Here is a 24,382-nt window from a genome sequence, read left to right as displayed (position 1 = left end):
GGTTATTTACCATGACTTCAGTGAATTTTTGGGAAGAACCTGAGAAAAAATATTTAGTGATTTATAATTTTGTGAAAATGTATGAGTGAGAAAAAATCAAACACCACTTATACGTGCCTTCTTAGGTTTTTCAAAAAAGAGCATCGATTGAAGTACTACAAATCTCAACAGATCTACAATAATCTACATCAGTAAAAAGCAAATTGGTGGATTTTTACTAAAAATCCATCAATTTGCTCACTGAAGAAGATTCAGGTTAGGCTAAAAGGTAAAATAAACTAAAGCCGTAAATAAATAAGAAAAACGCACCCTAATCAAATAAATATTTTCAAATTTTAAGCTACACAATTTTTTCATCGAGACAAATTTCGTTTGAAATAGATTAATAATGTTTCAGAATCGCTATTTAATCCGCAATTAAACTTTCTGGTAAATAAAAAATTGTCGTGTTGACGTAATCAGTGACATCAGTTTGATTGAATAGGTACAATCTTTATTATGTGCAGCATACTTTAACGTTATTACAAATTACAATGTTGTTGGTGAGCGGTGACGGCGACCGTGGAAAATAAGTTTTTTCCTCCGTAACTAGGTAACGCTAGTTTTGTAGATTAATAATATGCAAATTTATAACATCCGTTGTGCTAGTACATCGGAAGCAATCAGCTTAGCTCGTTAGATTGGTGAGTTAGCATTTTTTCCGCATAGACTAGGTGATCCAGTCGCGTTCATTTAATCGTCGCTATGAACGACCCGTGGGATGTGAAATCGGTGCGACAGTCCGGACAGTATGTATCCTGCATGAAGATTAATGGTGTGCCTCTTCTACCGCCTGTCGTGAGTACTTGCAGTTGTTTAAATTTGTTTAAGGAAATATATTCGAAACTTTAAGTTCCCCGCATATTGTACTTAATGAGGATAAGATATAGACTAATTACTCTTACACAATATATAGTCTTCTTAATAGTTTCATAACAAAGTTACTTTGCTCTTAGTGCATATTGAGATTTTGCAAAGATAGGTGCCATGGAAGAGAATACTAATTATTAAAAAGTATTTGAAAGACTTACCAATGTTTGGTACATTGGTAAGTTATTCAATATAGTATAATATTTTTTTATTTTCAACAAATGCAAAAGCTCAAGTGTCATCTGGTGTCCTTGATGTATGGACATAAATGCAATCCCAGCTATAGACATAAGATTGAAATCTTGATTGTATTGTACAGTGCACTTCAAACTGGAATGTATGACTGTTTTGCAGCAGTATCAGGCATGATGGATATGCCTATCTGTGCACACTTACAATAAGGCCTACTACCAGTAACATGATCAATGATTGTGGCTCAAAATGATTAAATGAGTCAAATCATTCGCTGAGAACTTAACAGTATTTAAATAAATAAAAGTTTACCGTACCATGAACTAGAATCTCATTATGTTAATAATTGATCATTAGCTTTCACCATGCTGTAATTGTTTTGCATAAGCATAATATGTTATATATGAAGGTAACACACATATTTTATTATAATTTTAAAAATTACTTTCACTGAATGAATGATTTTTATTGCTGTGGCAATCAGAGCACCTAAATATTGCATTTTAAATGCCACTACTCCTTGAGATAAGAAGTCTTATTCTCGGTTGTATTGCATAAGAGCTCTACCAAGTACCGAGTTGTAATTCGGAGTGCATAACTTCACTCCAGCAATGCAGCAAACGTAACTTTCTTTCTTTCTGCTGGGCCAGCAGAAACAGCTAGACAGTAATGTATACCAGACTTAAGCAATTCTTTTGCACAACCACCAATTATAACATGTTGGACACATATCCTATAGGATTTGTACCCCAAATGGGACATATCACAAAACACTTCATGGATCAAGTCAAAATTCAGAATGTGCTAATGGAAGCACATAAACAAAAGAGGCATTTGCTTATTAATTTATTATTAAAACTACAGAACAATTAACAGGGTTGTGATCGTTGTAGAAGTATCTTACATACGTATGTATGTACTAATCAGAGGGCACATATCAAGATTAGGCATGTCTCAATTTGTCTGCTTAGTGGAAACTTATATAATTTCTTTACATGAATATGGTTAAACATGTCAATTTGATGATACCTTGAAATGTACATAACATTATCTGGAATGATGTTTTTGATGTTATCAAATTATTCATAATAATTTATCAAACCGTATGATTCAAAATGCAACCAATTCATGATAAGATACAATTTTCTTGAAGCTTGAGTGAGATTATTATTTAGTTATTGAATTTTAGTTTTTACTTCATTTATAATGTAATTTTTTTAAAGTGTAATAAAGAATACTTTGTTTTGAAAACACTTTTCTTGATGCTCAATGAGAGGAATCACCATCTCAATATCAAAATGAGAGGAATCTTATTTCAGATTCACAAACAGCTCTGTTCTGGCGACAGTTTGATGGTGGTAGGACCTCTTGTGAATCCGCGCGGGTGGGTACCACCACCCTGCCTATTTCTGTCGTGAAGCAGTAATGCATTTGGGTTTAAAGGGTGGGGCAGCCGTTGTAACTATACTTGAGACCTTAGAACTTATATCTCAAGGTAGGTGGCGCATTTACGTCGTAGCTGTCTATAGGCTCCAGTAACCACTTAGCATCAAGTGGGTTGTGAGCTCGTCCACCTATCTAAGTAATAAAAAAAAAAAAAAAACACAAATGTTGTCCCTTTAACAAGATTGATTTTGCATAAAAAGCCAACACTACTAAATCATTAGAATTTATTTTAGTGTCTATTTTCAACTATTTGGTATAGCAAAACTACAATGACCAATTTTCATGAAATTTTAATTATAATAGATAATGAGTGTTTATGAGTGTTTGTGAGACTATTTACATATTATTGCGTTGAGAGTGTTGTCGGTTAGAGCAAACATGATAGCTCGGAGGTTTGCACGGTGTTCACTTAAAGTCAAGGTCACCCTCTTTACTATACTAATTTTACACGTGCAGCTTGTGGGCTGGATATACTCAAAGATCGTACAACGCTCTTCGTGTTCAATATAATAACGCGTTTAGGGTGCTGGTGGTGCTGCCCCGCTTTTGTAGCGCATCAGGGATGTTTGCAGACGCGCACATAGATTGTTTTTACGCTACCATGCGTAAGAGGTGTGCATCTCTGGTAAGCAGAGTGAGGGCCAGCTCCAACAGTATCCTGAGCATGATCGCAAGCAGGCTGGACTGTGTATACATGGGTCGCTGTGGTGCCATCTCCCATGGGATGTTACGACAGTAATTCATTGTGATGTAAATATAACTACTAACATAGGTGTAAGTCTTACTAACAATTTGTTTGAGGCATGGTTACTTGCAATAAAAACATTATGATTATTATTATTATTTCTAATGTATATTTGAACATTCACAACGCCCGTATTGAATATACTTGTAAAATCTTATAAGACGTATACTCTTTTACAAAATCTTTACAGTGTCCTAATTAACTTTGTTTCAGCTATCAAAAGAATGTCGCAAAGAGATGCAGTACTATAAACTTTTGGCCAAAGAAGTCGAAAAGCGAATATCATTGCTTCAGCCCTATATAGCTGAAAGTGAATCGGAATCTAGCGAAGACAGGACCGATGCGCCAGAGATCCCAGAATCTGAGGAAATACAAACTGAATGCAAAATAACGAGAGTTTTAAGCGATGAAGTTTACGAAAAAGCGCTTATAGAATCACCGAAAGCACAGCCAAATGTTTGCAATACGATAAATTCTAGTGTCACAGTACTTGAAAGGACGAAATCACCAAAATTTAGGATCGATTTAAATCTAAATATAAGCGGCACAGCTAAAAATTTTCTCGATAAAGACACTGAAACAATACGTTGTATTTCGGAACCAGTAGAGCTACCAGAACGGGATTATGACTGTAATAAAATTAATGTTAAAAGACAAGCTATTGAATTTGAAGATATCAATAACGATAAAACAGTTGCCAAATTAAATTTTATAATTGGTTCAGATAAAAATGTTGAAGAGCCGTTTCCTGATTTGCCTTTGGCACAAGACGGACCACCTTCCCTTAGTTCTAAAAGCTTCACGGGATCCCTTAACGATATACATACAGATAGTTTGAAAGAGTCACAAATAGTACCTAAACTCACCCGTCAAAGGTCGTACACGCTTTTAAAACCGAGTCCGCAACTACTAGCGCATTTAGAAGTAGAATCTTTGAACACTGGAGTCGAAATGAGCTGCATTTCTATGAGCGAATCGTTGTCGAACTTGAGCGCACCAAATAAAAAACGCAGAAGTTGGGATTTAGAAACTGCTAAAGTCAAGTGGTCGTCCATGGCGATGGAATTAAAACAAAAGAATGTATCAAAAACGTCTAGCCTGAACTGCGTGAACAGAGTCAATAATTCAAGAGCTGTGTCCAAGAAACCATCACAGGTTTCACCTCCGCGTGCTAGATCTGTGGTTGCAGAAAGACCTGGAAGAATGAGCTCTAAATCTTCGCCTAAATCAGAACCTATTCAAAAACAAAAAAAATCACTTAGTCCTGTAAGGAATAGCGTTAACATTAATGCAATGAAGGAGGCGTCTCCCAAAACAGCAAAACAAAATGTAGACCCAGTGAATCAACAACCCCAGCAATTAATTTCGGAATCACTAGATCCAGCAACAAGAGTAAGGGAACTTTACGAGAAAATTCAAAAGCAACAATTACTTCAAATGGCTAGTTTAGTGGAAAAGCAGAAAAGGGAACAACAATTGCTTCAACAGGTCTTTGAAGATCAGAATAACTTGTTGTACAAGCAACTTAAAATGATAAGCCCTAAATCACCAATTGAAATCAAAGAGGAGAGTAATCAAGATGTTTCGAATAAACCAGTTAGTTTAAGTCAGTTGATTAACCCCAAATCGCCCGAAATTATTTCATACGATAGCTCTGTATCATCTACTCTTACCGACACAAACAACTACATCAATCGTTGCGAAGATATATTAAGACAAAGCAGAGATATAACTGGGAGTATTAAGAAGCAAAATGGAACAAAGGCGCAGTCACCTAGACCTGATTCGGACGGTAGCAGAACCAGAACTCACTCTCCAAGTCGCAGGAATACATCCAGAAAGCTGAACTATGACACGAGCGCGTCGTCTGATCGCGATTACGAACAAATACTGACAGATCGAACGAACGATACGATGGCGGACTTAAACGTCACCTTCCCTTCTGACAACAGCGAAGAATTCAATTACAATAATACAGTTTTGAATCACATGTGTGGCGTGGAAGTAAACGTTACCGCAACTCATACTCCTAGATCCAGAGAGGGTGCTATCAGGAGTATGGACCATACTCTTCAAAGTTCGATGTGCGCATTACGGAAGCCCAAATCCAAAATTATCAATAGTCAGCCCACAGTCAGAGAGGTTTGTTGATTTTTTGAATAGGTACTCATCATTTATGGAGCGTAGAGGTAAGGAGGACCATCTTGTATAGGGGACAAGTTGAAAAAAGTGCACACTTGTAAACAGCAAGTTATTGTTGGAAAACTCGACGGTATTTGCTAGTGTATGAAGTGGAAATGATATGAATATAGCAGTGTGTGGGGTGAAAATGCAGTGTGGTGGTTTATGGCACCGTTTTTAAAATCTTTCCACTTTCTATTTTGGCAGCATCTTAATTGGGACCCTTTCACCGGACACTTGTTAATACACTGAGATGGCGGTCCTTACTTCTACCCGCCATAACATAATTAAAGCCAACCAATGATATTATGATGTGTTGAATCTGCTTTTGTCGTTGCCAATGTTTTTGTCAGTGCCGTACTTCATGCCATCAAACGGGGAATTTATCAGTAGGGTAAGACTTAAGACTAAAGAATAGGTAAGATGGTAGTTATTGGATTGGAACTCCAAATATCTGGGTAATGTAATGTTCGAGAAAAGAACTTGGTATGCTCGACTATATGAAATGAAAATAATTTGCAAAGATTTATTTCAAATGTGAGGTAGTAATGAGCATGTTCGGTTGCACGCATTTGCTGAACCTCTTATCGCATTGATCTAACTTTTATGTTGGATTTGTTTAGATCTTTTTTAAAGTTTCGTTTTATCATTAATTTGCCTTAATTTACAACTATTAATTATTTCTTCTTTTGTATTGAGGTTCCTTCCTTGAGGTTGTATATGGAATGAGTATATGAAATACATGGACGATGTGATCATTGCAGCAGTGAAGCAGTAAATGATATGTTTCGTGTTATATATGGTTTTGCTCTCACGTATAAAAATCTTCAACATCATACAATGTGTTTTTTGGCTTTTTTTAAACTTATTGTGTTTTTGCACTGCTTTTGTTCTTTTAATGTTTCAAATATACGTGTACTGTTTGTTCTTTGTGTATGTAAGAATTCATTTCTAAATTGAAACACAATTTTATGTACGCTCACTTGCATCGGCTAGAGGGCTGCGGCCACGAAGATTGTTTCGTACGCCAAGGGCTATCTCGTTCGGCGTCTGATGAGGACCGAACGGGTCCGGGGCATCGTGCAGACCATCAAGGACGCCCTGCTGTGCGCCCTGCAACTCCACCAGGAGAGGGAGGGCATCAGGGGAGCGGATGTGGATTTGCACCGACGGCTCATACAGCAGGTGCGCTTGGGGCTTGGACTGGGTTAAGGAAACGAGCTGGGTTGGGCTTGGGTTTGTGTACGTTATATGTTTTCATCGTTTTCATTAATTTAAATAATAAAAAAAAATAGTAAAAAAAAAAACGCTTTTAAAGAAAATTAAACTGAAAAATAGAAAATAAATTTTGTGAGGTGCTTTTCAGAATATTATCAAAATAACCCTTCTACTCATATCTGTTCATAATATTATTATGTAACTACTGATACCATGCAACCCAACTCTTTTTTTATTCAGTTTGTTTCAAATTCAAATTTATTAAAATTTATTTTCTATTTGTAAGTTGGATTTTCTATAAAAGCGTATTTTGTTAGTTTTTTAAAGTATTATTTATTTTTCATTTTTTAGTTGAATTTCAATTGTTCAATATATTTTTTTAAAAGTACGTAATCACTAAATGAATTGCCATAGAATACGGGCTTTAGGGATATACGTACTTAATGCATGCTTATGAGCAGCTGCACGACGAAGGAATAACATGGTGTAATAAAAATGAGAGCGCATGAGTTTTAAATATGCTGTCACGGTTGGCAGCGCTACTACAGTCCAGACTTCGATATAATGCCTTGAAATGCGTGTGCTACGTTTAAATTTATACATACTGCCCTGGCGTAAATTTTATTTAAAACGGCAATTTTTTATTTACGTCATACATTGTGTTAGACTAATATCTATTATCTTTTGTGAAGTTTCCTTGCATCGTGTGTGAATCCTTGCAACTACCGAAAAAAATAACTTCACATCTTTGCCGAACACACTTTTAAAAAAAAACTTTAAAAAAAGTAAAAAATACTTGGTTCTTTTGTGTTTTTGTCAGTCGATCTCGAAACTTCTCTCATTTAACAATTTTCACACGCTCCTATTCCCAATCTCTCGAATATCCCGCACTCTCGATCGAGTATATTTAAGAGGAGCATGCTTTGCGCTGTCTCTCTCTGATGTTTTTTTATTGCCTTGATGGGTGGACGAGGTCACAGCCCACCTGGTGTTAAATGGTTATTGGAGTCCATAGACATCTGAAATGTAAAGGCTCAGTCAGGTCTCAGTATAGTTACAACGGCTGCCCGAGCCTTCAAACCGAAACGCATTACTGCTTCACGGCAGAAATAGGCAGGGCGGTGGTACCTACCCGTGCGGACTCACAAGAGGTCCTACCATGAGTAATTACGCAAATTATAATTTTTCGGATTTGATTTTTATTACACGATGTAATTCCTTCACCGTGGAAGTCAATCGTGAACATTTTTTAAGTACGTATTTCATTAGAAAAATTGGTACACGCCTGCGGGATTCGAACACCGTTGCATCGCTCAACACGAATGCACCGGACGTCTTATCCTTTAGGCCACGACGACTTCAGATTATGCTCAGTACTGTTGCTGCTCAAACAGACGTTTATTACAGATCACTGCAGCTTGTTACTCGTTACACGACACATTCATAACGAGCAGTCCGTCGGAGAGGTGCGCCATGATCGCCGCCGATCGCAAGAGGAAGGCTCTCGCCAACCGCCCCTCGCCCAGGTCCTTGAGACAAACGTGAGTTTTGATTCTTGCGAATATTTTTACTTTGTGGGTAGTTTTAAAATAAACGTATGGTCCAGTTCAGCGTTGAAAACTGTTTTTGATTAAAATCCTTTGAAATCCTCGTGGCCAAGGGGCAGCGGCAGGATACAGCTCTGTCGAAAGGAAGACTTTAAATTTATTGAAAAATACGACCTTTTTCAAATCAAATGCAGTTTTCAAGCACGAAACCTTCACCGCTTTCTCTTTCTGATCCGTCGTTAATTATTGGTATTGGAAATATGGGTGTAACTTTTGCTTTGGATCGGGGAAAGTGAAATGCTTTGGTAACCACATCTTGATAATATGTTTTTAAAGGTTTGAAGCTATCGTCTCGAACAGATTTGCTCTTTTAATATCTTCATTTAGACAATCCGGATTTTATTTTCTAAATAACCGAAACAGGGAGCTATCCCATCATTGACTTTGAGACAGCCCATAAGATGTTGACTGCTTTATACTGTTTAAAAAGCCCCATGTGCGATTATCCCCCGATGCGACTGTCAAAACCGCGCTCTTTAGCTCGGTACGGGAGGCAACTACATTTCTATGGGTATGGCTGTATTAAAAAACGGACTTTTGTGAGGCCTACCAAGCCTCATACGTATTGTAAAGAAAAAGAAGAATCTTGCCTCGAAAAAACCTACGCATTGGCTAAAAGTCCCTAAAAAATTGTCAAACAATTACTGAATAAATATGGCCCCGCGTTCCTAGTGTTGGAAACATGCAACACCAGTACATACAGGCCTCCCGGCATCGAAGAATTAAATTTAATCAATTGCAATTTCAATTTCGGTTCAATAGAGAATATGTTCCAAAACAGGGACATCATGTCGCAAAGCCACACCGGCGCGTTCCCGACTCGCTACAAACGCACACCCGGAGCGGCGGTCATGACACAGTCCCACTATGGTAACACCGACTAAATGTTGCCAGCTTGAAGCATTGTGTTGCCATGTACAGCTTTATACAAACAAACAAAAAATGTATGTTGCCTTGTATTGTTCATTTCCTAGATTTTCAATCGAATGCTAATAGTATTGCCACCTTTGTTTGTGATCTTTCTTTTTTTCATGTGTTGGTAAATTAATAGCATGTTCAAACGCATGTCATTGTCAAGTATAATGTATTAGTAGCCCAGTGATGTGATGCGAACGTATAGGGACCTTAAATTTATTAAAATCATTTTTAAGAGATTCAAGGGTAAATACACATTCAAACAATTCCGACAGTGCTTTATGTACTCTTACAGTGCTCGCGGGAATACCTACTTGTTCACTTTGAACTTTGTGCGTGTTTGTTTACACAAGTCGCATTATTATACCTACATATAATTATAACGTAATTATATTAAGCTGCAGAAAGTTATTACGGTATTGATAAAAACGATTTCAAATCGGCCCAATTATTCTGTGCCTAATGCATCCCTTCAATTAACTTTGAATGTGCATTATGATTGGATGTTTATTTTGACAATTGGTAACTGACGTTATGTCCAAGTTCATGCCATAATTAATTTCAATGTATTGATAACCAATGCTCCAAAATGTGTATCCTAATGGTCCACATGTCCCCGTACAAGTGGTCCAAAAACGAAAAACAGTGTAAATACTGCACTTAGCCAGAGTAAATAGCGGACAAAGAGGTACACAACTCAAATGTCACAGGCGTACTGTTTTACCATAAATTTAATCTTTTTTTTACACGGATTTTCCCAAGTTCTAATTTTAATACAGTGTGTTAAGTACGAGTTTTTAAACGTTCTCGATAGCGTAAAAGTTAACTCAAATTTGTATGGAGTTGGAACAGCGCCTCTATCGGCAAACGTAGCCAAACGTTCCAACTCCATACAAAATTGAGTTAATTTTTACACTATCGAGAACGTTAAATAGCTCCCACTAAGCACACAGAAAGGTCGTGCGAGCAAGTCCGCTCAGATGGGTACCATCTCCCTGTCGTATTTGTGCCAGAAAACTGAAGATCTGTTTGTGCATAGACTCGTGGTTTGAATAACAAGCGTTACCTCACTGGGCACCATCATTTAAAAAAACGTTGCGCGTGCAACTTGGTGTACGTGAATGAAGTTAAACTTATTTTTCGATGTGTAGTATTGTGGTTTACTTCATTTTTCATCCTTAAATCGGATTTCTCTTGTAATAGGGAATGCTATGTATAAGAAATGCAACATCTTCAACACTTATATTATATATGTTTTAAATTATAGATAGGAATTAAAATATATATTTATGTATTTAAATACTTCATTAAAATATTGGCCACTACTCGTTGCTAACGCTTGCGGCTGACCTGTACCAGGTATACTACGCTCATGCGTTCGAGTGCCACGCATTCAACCTCGCTCTGTCTCTTTCTATTCCCCCTCCCCAGAAGCGTTAAACGTTTAACGCAACCTTTTAGGATGTCGCATTAGAAGTTTCACTTCAATAGTTGGTTATATTTAAAAGAATATAAAATTGCAGAGACGTTTAGCGGCCAGTGCACCCCGGGACCGAGGTGGAGCCCCCGGCGTCGGCCGTGGCGCTGACCCGCTCCGCCGCGGACTTGCATGCCGCGGCTTTTCGCCCACTGTCTGTCTAATAAATACGATCTATGAACTGGAAATTTTTAATATTTTAAAATTTACAAAATGGCTAATAATATGTAATTTGGTCTAGAAAATAAATTTTATTGGGCTGCCTTATTATTAACTAAATATATTTTAAAATTGCCAGCTTAAGGTAAGTATTTTGAGTCAGACGCTGGTAACACTGCAGACATTTTGAACTTTTATTAGCAAAGTGACAAAATGTTGTCTTAATAAATGTAACTTTTGAATAGGGTAAGCTAACAAGGAGCTTTTTTGCGCTTACAAAAATTTTACACAAAAGAACAAAGTTCAAAACTACCGATTATTTTAGTTATAAGAGTGAGATAAATTATGGTTGTAAATTAAATTATTCCATTCGCTAAAGCTTCCGAAAGATAAGTGCCTATAGTTTGGATTGTATTCAAAATTTTTAAATAAACTTTGTGTATTCGTAATTTCTATTTAGCGTAACAAATGGTATATAAAATGTATTTTATCTATTTAAAAAAAACCTTTTAACTGCTTTAAATGAGGCCTTTGTATGTAATTTTTTAGAATAAGTTAGTGACGTTCTGCAACGTGTGGGTCACTGGGCAGCAGCAGTCGGTGCACTGTAGTGGGTACTGCAGCCAAATAATGTACGAAACAATAAAGTCACGCTTAGATTTAAAAAAAAATATTTTCCTGCTCAGCCTGAGGTGATGAGTAGGTGCGGATGATCTTTTTTAGTTTGCAAACGGGAACTGACAGCTTAATCGATATGTTGACAAATAGCTACAAACAAAATTTTAAAAATGTAAGAATTTTAAATTTCTATCAAAATTAAAATTTACTTAATTCCTTGTGATAAGATGATTTGAATTTTTATTCTAAGCATTTTCGTTTTAAACTTTAGTATATACACACAACAAGATCTCTGAACAAAACAGATGAGACTTCAAAATACATAAATACAAATCACAGTAGTAAAATAGTACTGATTTCAAACGACACAAAAAAAATGTATTTTCTTTTCTAGTCACCCCACCGCAGACTTGATCTCTCGTGTTGTCATAAGTTCTAAATTATTGAATTATGCTTTCCCAATATATATAGGGGTCTACAAACAAATACAGCCCGGCCGATAAACATTACTCATCGATGAATGTAAAGAAACAATCTGCTAATTTCGGCTCCGTAGAGCGCTCCTTATCTCTACGAACTCCAGGGCTCATCAAGTTTTACGAAAATCTATGTCAATTTCTGTTCCTTTTCAATATTTACTGTTGATAAAAACAAAGTTAAAAACTTATGAAAACATAATTTACATCACTAGAAATTCACTCACTCGTTATTGGAGTATTGTGTCCGAGGCGTATTTGCTTTTATACCTATATGCATACTAAATGTAACCTAAAATATAATACCTACTTTGTTTTTGAAATATTTTATAAAGATTGTTTATTTTTTTAACGTTTTTTGTGAAGAGCTTCAAATAATCAAGTTTGTGAACCATTTGTGACACTACCGAGCAAGATGTCCGGAATATTTTCGTTATTATACCTTTTTACATAATAAATGAAACAAAAGTATGTTGGTTTTTTATTTATTTTTCGTTCCACATACAGACCCATCTGATTTTACAATAAAATATCGAATTTGGTAAAAAACTTTTTCACGACGTAAAATAATAATAAAAATGCAGCACATCATCATTTGACAGTGAGCAAACGAATGAAACGAAACGACTATGAGTAATTATTTGAAATTTAGACTGAAGCAAATTCTGAAGCACAAATATAATCACACAATTTATATTAACTATCACGGTATTAAATAGAACCCTCTCTGCGTAGTGGTAACTATTATTTTTCTGCACCACTTTGGGAGGGCTCAAGATCACATTAAATAGACTAAGGCAGAGTGTATTTTACATACGGGACCTCCACATCGTTCCCGTCATCATCATTGCAGCACAATTCAAAAACTAATGCATTCACATGCGGTTCCAACTTCTTCTTGGACACTTTTGTGACCACCTCCGACATTGGCAGGTTCAATCGTTCCAGCCGCTTGGCTTTGGGCATGAAGAACGAATAAAGCATGCACACACCTTGAGATAACATGGTGATCTCCAGCTTGTGTTCGTTTTTGAAGTGATCTAAAAATTGCTGTAATGTAATCTCTCCTTTAACTTCAAATCTGTCCCATAATGTCCACTTATTCTCATTGTAGGTGTTGGTCGACGGCGCGATCGGTTCAGAGAAACCGAAGAAAGGCAGAGCAAGGTTGACGAAGCCGTTCTTGAACACTTCCAGCTTATTGAAGCCTTGGGCCAGTTTGTAAAGTTCGAGGCAGACTAAGCCAGCCACCACGGATGTTGTGGTGGCAATGGCAGGGATAATCTTGCCTGCGATGAGTTTAGAGCGATGTCTGTCGGCTGGTGTGATCTTGTAGTTGGTAGCCCGCAGGTTGGAGGCGGCAACGATGAAGTCCATGTGGAAATTTGTATCATCATCTTTTTCGAATTCTAGCGGTGTGATCTTAAGAGATCCGAGTTTGCTTGGAGACGGCAGCTCTGCGATCATGTTCTTAACCCTGTCTTGATCCATCTCGTCATTGTTTTGCTGTAACTGGGCGTCGCTCACCGCGATCTTCACGCCGGATTTGGGGCTGAATTTCGGTACCTGAATTATAAAATAGAATAAAATAACCACCATCAAATGTCTAGGATACATTTTTGTTTCGTTGTTGTTTGTAATGTTTTAGTTTATAGGAAAATAATAAATTTTAACAAATATAGGTCTGATATTTCTTTAACAATGCCTGTGATACGAGTTAATATCTATTAAATAGAAATGGATGCACCAGGTGTATGAATCAAATTGTTCTACAACCTATTATCACATGATCCCAGATGCAACATAAGTGGAGTTACTCTTGCCGTAAACAATGATTTATTCAGTTTTACGTACCTGTATGCTAGCGGCAAGCTTGGCGATGTTTTCCCTGTCAACACAGGATGGGATTCCATATACCGTAGCCCTGAGGTTCGCTGCGGCAACAATGTAATCGACGTGTAGTTCATCATTAGGATCGAAGGCGAGGGGTGAAGGACAACGCTTCGGTCCGGACCAGAAAGGCGCTCCGCTCGTGGTCAACTGTTTCGCCGGGAAGTTGTAAAGGAGCTGCTTGATCTGGTTCGCGTATTGGTTCTCCCAATGATGTCTCGCCCATATCACGCAGTCGTCGAAACTGTGAGGGCGTTCGTTTATAGCGTTCTGTAATTTAACAATTTTGGAGATTTACATTTTGTTTTTTTCAAGAGAAACAAATAAATGAATGGAATGAAATGAGTATAATTTTTCGTTTCTATTGTAGAAGCTGACCTTTTATTTCATAGCAACCGGAAAACACATTCGAATGGTTTTCATTCTAAAATTTGTCTGTGTGTGTTAAGTGATATTAGGAAACATTGAATGAGAGAAGGCGCAGTACTCCATGATAGCAGTAGCCCTTGCATAGCTGTATGGAAGGCAGTGATCAGCTTATTAGGTAGACAGTAATTTTGTTACTACGAGTAATAAAAAATATGTTATATACACTTACTCGCACACTCTCAATAGCATCCAAAGGCTGAGTACCAGGCAATTTAAGACAGCGGTCCAAGAAATTTGGGTCCTGCAAGTATTGGGCAGCATGCTCAGCAGCCTGACGGAATAAACCTTCGAATTCATCGCGAGCCCATTGTAGTGTGTGTTCAATGGCATTCGGGAAGTTCTTGAGCGTACAAATAGGAATACTCTTCTCGGGAGGGTCCTGGGATGAGCTGTAAGATTCCGTAAGGAATGGAACAACCACCTAAAACGTAAATTACTGATGTATTAATGTTATTCCTTTTGATATGATTATATCTTGCTTAATATTTTCTTTACTTATATATTATGAAATATTATTGATTTATGTTTAAAAGATTGTGAAGATTCAGATATCAGTATCAAAACAATTTTTATTTAAATTACCAAGTTTGAATAGTTAATGATACTTAAAGCTCTGTGTTTCCAGCATAAGTACTAGACAACGTTAAATCAATTCACAACTCTATTATTTTCTCTTAGGGTTCTAATTTATATTTGATCATTAACCAATTAATTTTATTCAACGTTTCATGTTATTTCAAATTGTATCTCAAATGCTTTTGATTTTACTAACCTGTGTATTTCCTTTAGTTCCAAGGGTGCCACTCTCCAATAAAGGTTTTCTATAATACACACACCGTCTGTCCATGTATATACGGGCGTCGACATTGTCGAGTGCATTGGCTACACCATCCAATGCTTCAAAGAATGCATCATTGTAAACGGACTCGGTCTCGGGGCAAACTCTGTTTTCTTGTGCCAAAACATTGACTGCTGGATTCATGCGTTTAATTACCTGAGACAAAAAAAATATATTAAAATATAAAGTATTTGAGTATTACAGTATATATTTATAGTTACTGGTGGTAGAACCTCTTGTGTCTCCGCACGGGTAGGTACCAACACCCTGCCTATGTCTGCCGTGAAGCAGTAATGCGTTCGGTTTGAAGGGTGGGGCAGCCGTTGTAACTAACTATACTAAGAACTTAGAACTTATATGTCAAGGTGGCGCATTTACGTTGCAGATGTCTATGAGCTCCAGTAGCCACTTAACACCAGGTGGGCTGTGAGCTCGTCCACACATATAAGCAATAAAGTAAAAAAAATTATATTGTGCAATATCTGAAACCAACTAGGGAAACATTAAAAACTTAGGCGTTGCAATGTAGCATACATTGCAATGTTGCAATTTATGCTACATTGAATTTGAAACTAAACTGAAATTCACTGGTTCAGGGAGTAATCTCGAAGCAAACCCTGTGTAGATGGCTACTCTTGTGCCCTCTATAGCAGTACACAAGTGATCTCAAATGTCATTACTAATCCAGCAACTTACATTAGCTGCAGTACTAGATTTCGGTTTCTGTACATCATAAGGCCTAAACAAGAACTGCCTGTTGAGGTTAGACTTCTCAATGAGGTCCATATCAGTGACTGTAATTTGTCCTCCATCAGCACCCACACCAATCATGGCAAAGTTCTTTAATAATTCACATCCGATAGCACCAGCACCTGAAGAAATAAACTTCATATGATACTATACTAATATTTTGTGTAACTTCATACAGATAGTTCATATTGACTATTATTCATTAGTAAATTACCAATCTTGAGCTTACAGAATTATTTATGTTCCATATATGTAAGAGAGCACACAGGTTCCATAAAGTTGAGTGCGAAACCCTAAGACATGAGATCTAAATGTTAATTGTATAAAATTGTAATTATTACATTGGCTCAACAGATAAAAGAACAATTAAAATAATTTTATATGAGTTAATCTGTGCTGATTTTGAATGTTTTGAATCTGAAGATTTAATTACTTTATGTTGCAATTTCCCAAACAGCATATCATATTTACAGAATAACTGATGCTAGAAAATTTTGTCAAGTTCCAAGGGATGGTAACAATACTTGTTTGCAGATTAAAAATACAGTGTGTGATATAAATTAAGACTAGAATAGATAGCAGTTGACCATGGGAGCCTCTCAGCACCATAATGGTCTTGCACATAAGGAGAATGACAATGATTATCATTCTCCTCATGTGTCAATCAATCAAACCTTTTAAAAGTGTTCAGAGTCCCGGATACTCACCCACAATAAAATACTTAAGCTGTCCAAGTTTCTTTTGGAATTCTCTACCAAAAACAGCTACCTGTCCATCATATCGTGAACCAACTGGTTTGCAATTTTCTTCAGTGAGAGTCGAATGGTCTTTAGGTAAGCACTCAATAGCATCCAAGTAAAGCCACTGTACAAGTGGGTGGAACTTGCCAGAACAAGCCTTCATTACCTCCTGAGCAACCACACCGCCTATCGCTGCGTTCATAGGATTTAGGTCGCCTGATGATATCTGGAAAACAAATTAAATGAAATGTTATGTTAAGACCAATCATATAATCATGACTTTTTGAGAAGATGCTGGTTTCCTGAAATTTGTTTTGAAAAGGATAGAAACATCTAGAATGATCATAATTTATTCTAAAATCTGGACACACTAAATGTATGGAACAACCCATATAAAAACAGTGTTATAGTAGTGAATCATTAAGTGCAATAAAATATCTATAAATTATTTTACACACTAATGTATTGTAAAAATACTAGCTTTTTTTAATTAAACAGGTATTTCAAGTGTGTAATTACAAATGTTTATATGAAAGACAACAGGAAGGTAGAAAATAATTTTATTATAATTTGTTGTAAATAAATGTAATAAACATAAGCAAGACCAAGTTCATGGTAGTCTCAAGAAACCCGGATTTGAGTTCAAGCCTATCTGTAGCTGGGAAACAACTAGAGCGGGTACGACAGTACAAGTATTTAGGAGCTTGGGTAAATGAAGCATGAGAATCTGATCAAGAAATCAAAACCCGGATAGAAACTGCTCGAGCCTCTTTTAATAAAATGAGGAAAGTTCTTTGCTGTCGTCAACTGAATATACAGCTCCGAGTCAGGCTACTCATGTGCTATATCTGGCTTATCGTCATGTATGGTTGTGAAACATGGACCCTGAAAGAGGACACTACAAGACGTCTACAGGCATTCGAGATGTGGTGCTACCGTCGCATGTTACGCATTAGTTGGACGCAGAGGGTCAGGAACGAAACCGTGCTTCAGCGCGTTCATATGTCCCGGAAAATGTTGCCTGCTATCAAAAAGGCAAGACAGAGTATCTCGGCCACGTGCTCAGGAACGATCGATACATACTGCTGCAGCTGATAATTATGGGCATAGTGGACGGAAAGAGACGTGCTGGGCGAAGAAAAAAGTCATGGCTCCGGAATATCTGGGAGTGGACCGGTATTGCCTCCGTCGAACAGCTGTTCCGGCTGGCTGCTGACAGAAAGGAATACAGAAAGCTAACGGCCAACCTTCAGGATTGAAGAGGCACTGGAAGAAGAAGAAGAAATGTAGAAGAGTTGTAACTTCAGGTGTAAGTTTACAAAATATATAAAAAGCCTTCTACTGATAAGGGACTGTCTGAAATAATACTATAATAAAATATAAGAAAAAATCTAATCCTAAGACCCAACATTTTTTTTTTTTCCAAATTTAGCTTTTTTGCAGTTTCTTCTTTGTCTATTTTTGACAATATCTCCAGCTAATATGAAATAAATCGTTGTTTTATTATTATTGTACAGCAATAAGCTTTAACTCACAGTGCTACTACTAATTTAAACGTCATTTAAATAATATTTATACATTTTATTACTATCTTTATCTAAAACTAGCTGACCCAGCAGACTTCGTAGTGCCTCAATCTAAACTAAACTTTTGTATAAAATAAACTTAAAACAAACAAAAGGAATCCGTCCGACGGGGCACCCATCAAAGGAAAAACAAAATTGATATTTTTATTTAGTTCTGAGCATTTTCATATTTATCTACCTTTTAAACCTTCTCTGGACTTCCACAAATAATTCAATACGAAAATTAGCCAAATCGGTCCAGCCGTTCCAGAGTTTTGGCGAGACTAACGAACAGTAATTCATTTTTATATATATAGATTACTTGGTTTTATTTATAAATATTTTTGTTGCTTATTGATGACTAGTGTAACAATGTTTTAGACCACCGCTTACCTTACAGAATGTTTCCAATAATTCAGTATTCACTTCAAAATCTTCATCCTTATAAAGTCCATCATCTAGAACAGTTTTCACATACAGCTTGAATTTTTCCACATCATCATCATTCCATGGCTTGGGCAGACGACCTTCTCCAGCCTGGAACTTGTGAAGAGCAGCAAAAGCCAAATGCAACTGCTGTGGATATTCAAACTTGGCAAAATCAGAGATCAAGAATTCTGGTTGTTTGAATGATTCACTCAAAGGCTTGAAGTTGAGCTTCTTGGGCATTTTGACCTGTGTAACAATACCTCCTCGGATGTATTTGGAGAAGTTTGTAGTATCACCTATACTAAAAGTGTAGGGACCAAGGACTTTGATCTTGCGGGGTTCACAGCCATTTAGCTCTGTCATACCTTGAACCTGTAGATAATAAAGTTTTTAAATATTATTGTCATTAAGAAATTTCTTGTAAACAATATTAATTAATTTTGAATGTTTTACTTAATAAAATTATTGACCTAATCTGATTTTATGGATAACCTGAGAGATAATATTAATTTATGCAAGAAATTGATCTTTAGCATCTTATAGTCAGAGAGGTTATTCAACCAGGTGAGTCATGTTGTTTTTTACCTCAAAACACTCATTATTTTTAGTGCTATGAGTTGGACAAATTAACATTGATTGCTGACTACCAAGTTACACATTAAACCAACCTCACTAAACGTAACATAGTCTCCATCCTCCAATCCGTGACGAGTATCATCCAAACATGTCACAACTGCCTCATAGTCTTGCGTAATGGCTGCAATCATAGCTGAGACTGGATTCTCTCCATTTACATCTAACACCGTAAACTCTGGTCCGAAGTCACAGAACACTTGTGAGAACAGGCCTCTAGTATCAGCAATGACCAATGCTATTTTATTGGCGTGAGTGAACGCAGCTACTCGCTCCTGCTCAGCCCACGATGCTCCTGTGAGGACCACAACACGGAACTTACGCAAAAAGTCTTCAGTTAAAGGTCCTGTGTAAGCAGTAGTGGGCACATAGTGGTTCAGTTCAGAAAGTTGTTCGCACGATGTCAAAGCCCTGTTCTGACCAATTACAGTCTCTGAAAGGTAGAACTGCGAGGAAAGATCGGCCACGGTGCAATTTTTGTCGTCATGCAAAGTTACCGACTTTACACCACCCAGGATAACGTTTTTGGCTATTTCGACACCTAAACCGCCAAGGCCAGATATAAGGACATCAGAACTCGCCATCCGACGCATAGCGTCGTGACCCAGCACGTAGAGCTGGCGCGAGTACAGACTCTCGTCGATTTCATCTTCCACGCGCGCTCCATTGTTCGCCATTGCCGAGTTGTTCGAATGCGCTTCTCCTGTATTTAGTTTCCGCTTTTTCGCCGGGGGGTCAACGGAATTATCGGCGACTTCAGCACTAGACATCGGGCACGAACGCGCACAATTTTGCCAGAATTTTGGTTGCGTTGACAATTAAGAAGAAATTTTCTTCAAATTGTTTAAAGCAACATTCGTGCTTGCTTTGTCAGGGGCCGCTTACTCACTGTCTTGAAGTTAGCAGCTTGCACCTTTTTACAGACAAAGGTTACACGACACTTTAGCCCACCTTAGTTTTACTAAAAATACCTATCTAGAAATATTTTTTTGGAAGAATCTGAAAAATGAAATAGTAATTTACTCTTGATTTTGTTCTACGTCTTATGTTAATATTTTTTCTTCTTGTGCATCTAACGCTTTCTTTGAACTGTTAAGTAACCATAGCATTCTTTTTGAATACCAAAACATTTTACTTACTGTACTGAAACAAAAACGAAAATCAATAAAAATGAAAACGAACTCCTCATCCTTATCTTTTCTAAATCAACACTAGCAAGGTATACTAACTATTTATAACTATCTTTTACTACATTTTTAGACTCTTTGGTTTACTGGCAAATTTTAGTCTGCTGATTTTTCGTTTTCGTTCGCTTAAATTTTTTTTATTTGGCAATACAAAACCGCTCATCAAATTCATTCAAATGTCAAAATCAGATTTGCACCTAACTTCACAGCAAACAATCCATTTTGTTTCCAGTTTCCACTTTACCCAACTCGATTTCAAGTTCACTACGAGACGAGTACATTCTGACTTAACGCGCGAGATTTTTTGTTGTCATACAAGATCGTGAGTGAAAGGAATTAGGACATTATGATTATTGTGTGAAAAATTCTTGCTAGTTCAGGATTCCGGGATCCTTTTTTATTGTTTTATATTGATCAAACGTACTTAGTGCCTCCGAAAATGGTGCAAGAATACGTGTCTCCCGTTAGGGTCCACAAGTACCCCTTCGAAATGGTGATGGCCGTGAGTATTTATTTCCTAATTGGGAGTTTGAAATTAAAGAGGCGTTTTTATCCATAATTTTTATAACTCTGTTTAAAGTACGGAGAATTCACGATCCCCATAGTCGTTCATAAACATTGGATAGTCTTTATGATCAACTTTAGTAATTGTTCACATAAAAAAATTAGAAAACAAATATCCAACTTTTACCAAAGAATCACTCGAATTTGGCAAAAATAAAGACAAAAATTATCTCCGAGTACATGAAGTCAATGAAACAAAGAACATGCATTTCTAAACCAGGAAAAGAAAACTTGTTTGTGGTTTATATAAATAAAATTAAGTATACAATTTTAAAACAATCAATATTTGTAAACATAGTATTCGTCTAGTATTACTATCACTGGCAAAAAAAATAAAAATAATTGTTTAAAGCCTGATGTGGGTTTCTGTACCCTATAGAACCCATATAGAGTGATGCAACTGTGCTAGGCTTAAATCTGGTAGGCGGGTACCAAAGCAATAATGTGATCCAGTGTGAAGGGTGGGGCAGCTATTATACAATATATATGAGACTTGGACTCATGTCTCTGGTGAGTAGTAGTATTCCAATCTTCCTCGTATCTGCTGCAATTAAACTTCTGCCTTAACAGAGTCGGCAAACCGAAGTATACGTTCTGTTAACACAAGTTCAATGAGATGTATGGCCAAACATGATAACAAAAACTATGGTCGAGCATCTAAGTGGTAAATATAAAACGGTCATATGCAGTGTAAAATAATACAGACAACACTAATATATTAATTCTTAAAAAAATGCATAGATAACTTGATTAGTTCCCAGAAATCGGTAGTATGTTCAGTATTGACTGAGAAAATTTAATATGAAATGTTTGAAAAAGGCAAACTAGGGTTTTTTTGTTTCATGGATACAATATTTGTGTAAATATATAATGAGCAATAAAACATGTGTGAAGACATATTAGCATCCCTGTCTCATAACAAGCAAGGGTGACCATGATTTTTAAAATATAAAAAAATACTAGTTAACTCAATCTAATACTTGTACAGTATTTTCTATTTATATCATAATAGTATTTATATGTTTTCTAAGGCTGCAGTACCATCATAAAGGTCCGCAATGAACCTGTGATGTGTTTTTGGTGGAGCTACAGTTATACAAAATAACTAATAGGTCTATTTCATATCTCTGGGTGGAATTAACTTTGCAAATGGGTTTCTGTAACTATTTAATGCCATCTAGTGAGGTTGACGGTAGTATCGAAGTAATGGACTGAAGTAATTGTGATTTATTAAAATGTAGTAGTGTACTGTACTGTTACTGTAGAATGTTTCGAATCTCTCTAAATAATGAGAAAAATAATAAAATTTATGAACTAATAACTTTATTGACCTGTGAGAATGTGAAGACGATCTTCTAACTGGTATTGTCTATTTTCGTCTTATGAATACACAAGTATGTGTTCCGGTTGGCAAGGTATTTATTGCAATTTTGAGATCCTTATCTTGTATATGTTACGTAAATCACTTACGGCCATGTGGGCACTCATTTCACTCATTCGAGCCACTAATTAAAGTGGTTTTTAAATATTGCCCAAAATGCCCATTACTCATGCTGGCCGCCATCAGAGAACAGAGTAGCGTTGTTGTATCTTCAATCACCTACATGAAACTGCTGTGTTCGTTCACAATGCATTTCTTGACAAATTTGCGTGTGTCATCAGGGTCATCACTATGTAGCATTGGTATTTTTTAATGATTAATGGTTTACTGGTGGCCCGGAGATCTTTCCAGTTTCACAGGGACAGGTGGGCGAGCAAGGGCTCAGCTAGAAGGGGCGGGATTTGCTAACAGCTACCCGAGCGCCTCCAAGGGAGACCTAACAACTCAAGAGTAGCTGCTTTGCGAATGAATCTACTACCGGATCGGAATCGAAAAATTGGGTCCTGGAACGAATTACCCTCCACGGTTTTTTTAACTACTTTTATTATATTCTCCAGACGACCTTAAAATGCCTTAAATCGAATCCTCTGCGATTTTGATATTTCCCTGTTATTGTCGGTGTCAACGGGTGGCGGAAATTACTTACAATGAGAGGAAGTGAAATGTTTAATAATAATATAATAGAGATGATCAAAATATAAATTTAAAATGTATTCATGGTCACCGTTTTCTTATCTCGAGTATTTATCGTGGCACTATTTGCATATTCACAATGCTAACGATGCGACCCGGGTTCTGTTAGTCTTTAAACACATTTTATGATTTACTGCATGCGAAAACAAAGCGTGTTAACAACATTTTATGTAATTAAAAAAAGTTTAAAAATAAATAAAAAGCTATATAAAAAAATATTGACGTTAGAGGCATAAGATTTTTTAAAGATAACTTTTTAAGTGGATAATTTTCATGGATTTAAACACCGTATAATACATAAAACAGTTTAAAAGAGACATTTTGTATTAAATAATAGATTTAAACATTATAAGCGGACGAGAGAAATCGCCCCAAAAATTTTAAAAAATCTACCCACGAATCATCGTATAAATTACATTTTTTTTAAAGTAAATCCCACCTTATATTGTATGTATGTATTTGGGTAGCTTGAATTGTTAACACATCAGCTAGGGTTGTCGTTGAAGGGTTATAAGCAACCTTTTTTGCCAAATATATTTTAAGTATCACTTTTTCAAATACCGAATGTCAATTTTCCTCATCTGATACGCTCCGTGCCCTTGTCGCTGTTGATAAATTTCACTTTTTTAGCAGGGGCCTTCTCACCGGCAGGATTTTGTGGATTTGCGAAATTTCTGGTAAAATATGGTGTGCTACGACCCGAATAGGTCTTATATTTCTGCCACGAAGCAAACGAAGATTCTGTTTTGATAGATAAAGCGCTCTAGTGATTAACAAACACTAGGCGTGCCGTGAATTTGTTGACAAATATTTAAAAATATATATGTTTTTCTTTAAATGACAACGTCAATGTCGTTCCACGACCACCATAGTCATTCCATAACTAGCTAACATTGTCATCCTTGTTCGTATGTCGTGTGTTACTAATCACAGTTCGCGTTAGCTCATCGCTCAATTATCGTGCATTTAACATATTCTTTGTGCGAATACGGTGTTATGGCTCTTTGTATTGTCAAAGGAAGAGTCACGTGTCCAAACACGTGTTCAATATTAGTAAAAAAAATTCAGACAGTTTTTATTTTTAGTTCTCAGACGGGTCTGAGTAGTCACCGGAGCCTATAGACGTGAGCAATGCAAATGCCCACCTAGAGACATGTTTCTAAGTCTCAATTCTGTAGTACAACGGCTGCCTCTCCCTTCAATCTGGAACGCATTACTACTAGGGTAGAAATTGACATGGCGGTGTTAGTTATCTAATGGTTGGTGTAGCTTCTGCCGGGAAAATACGATAAAATATAAGATTTTAGGAAAATAAAATAAGATTTGAAAAAAAGAAAATT

General features: G+C 36.7%; 3 protein-coding genes across 15 annotated transcripts in view; 2 read left to right on the top strand and 1 right to left on the bottom strand.

Annotated features, from left to right (window-relative positions):
- The first annotated feature begins 292 nt into the window (after positions 1-292).
- Cp110 (Centriolar coiled coil protein 110kDa) lies at positions 293-12,414 on the top strand. 11 transcript variants are annotated; one of them, XR_016323447.1, is made up of 7 exons: positions 313-592; positions 709-837; positions 3,506-5,434; positions 6,470-6,658; positions 8,099-8,232; positions 9,080-9,242; positions 10,737-12,414. XR_016323447.1 is itself a non-coding variant. In XM_028171666.2 (7 exons), the coding sequence occupies exons 2-7, from the start codon at positions 745-747 to the stop codon at positions 10,799-10,801; spliced, it is 2,499 nt and encodes an 832-aa protein (XP_028027467.2). In that variant the 5' UTR covers positions 313-592; positions 709-744; the 3' UTR covers positions 10,802-12,414. The 11 variants fall into 11 exon arrangements, 8 of the variants coding, with proteins under 8 accessions (XP_089585438.1, XP_089585442.1, XP_089585441.1 ...); XM_028171666.2 differs by having other exon boundaries at positions 9,080-9,168; XM_089729312.1 differs by having other exon boundaries at positions 293-837; positions 9,080-9,168.
- Positions 12,415-20,142, bottom strand: Uba1 (ubiquitin-like activating enzyme 1). Its single transcript, XM_089729310.1, has 8 exons — positions 19,253-20,142; positions 18,549-18,956; positions 16,558-16,816; positions 15,797-15,972; positions 15,035-15,256; positions 14,432-14,683; positions 13,798-14,103; positions 12,415-13,509 (listed from the first exon to the last, which is right to left on the bottom strand). Exons 1-8 carry the CDS (start codon positions 19,985-19,987, stop codon positions 12,736-12,738), a joined length of 3,132 nt encoding a protein of 1,043 aa, XP_089585436.1. The 5' UTR covers positions 19,988-20,142; the 3' UTR covers positions 12,415-12,735.
- A 449-nt stretch (positions 20,143-20,591) lies between these two features.
- retm (real-time) overlaps positions 20,592-24,382 on the top strand; it is a 70,762-nt gene continuing 66,971 nt past the window's right edge. For all 3 annotated transcript variants that reach the window (XM_089729318.1, XM_089729317.1, XM_089729319.1), the window contains exon 1: positions 20,592-20,906. In XM_089729318.1, coding sequence (XP_089585444.1) covers positions 20,844-20,906 — 63 coding nt within the window. In that variant the 5' untranslated portion in view covers positions 20,592-20,843. The remainder of the gene's footprint in view (positions 20,907-24,382) is intronic.

Source organism: Bombyx mandarina, chromosome 08 (assembly GCF_030267445.1).
Source record: "Bombyx mandarina strain Sakado chromosome 08, ASM3026744v2".
In the NCBI taxonomy this organism is placed as follows: domain Eukaryota; kingdom Metazoa; phylum Arthropoda; class Insecta; order Lepidoptera; family Bombycidae; genus Bombyx; species Bombyx mandarina.
The sequence above is the reverse complement of the archived record's forward strand: the minus strand, read 5'-3'. Positions and strand labels throughout refer to the sequence as shown.

Excerpts from the sequence above, each read along its gene's own strand:
- Uba1 (XM_089729310.1), bottom strand. The coding sequence starts at position 19,987 with ATGTCTAGTGCTGAAGTCGCCGATAATTCCGTTGACCCCCCGGCGAAA. Across the intron at positions 14,104-14,431 it reads ATGCTATTGAGAGTGTGCGA|AACGCTATAAACGAACGCCC; the intron begins GTAAGTGTATAT and ends GTTAAATTACAG. Across the intron at positions 13,510-13,797 it reads AGCTTGCCGCTAGCATACAG|GTACCGAAATTCAGCCCCAA; the intron begins GTACGTAAAACT and ends TTTATAATTCAG.
- Cp110 (XM_089729312.1), top strand. The coding sequence starts at position 745 with ATGAACGACCCGTGGGATGTGAAATCGGTGCGACAGTCCGGACAGTAT. Across the intron at positions 8,233-9,079 it reads CCCAGGTCCTTGAGACAAAC|GGACATCATGTCGCAAAGCC; the intron begins GTGAGTTTTGAT and ends GTTCCAAAACAG. Across the intron at positions 9,169-10,736 it reads CATGACACAGTCCCACTATG|AGACGTTTAGCGGCCAGTGC; the intron begins GTAACACCGACT and ends ATAAAATTGCAG.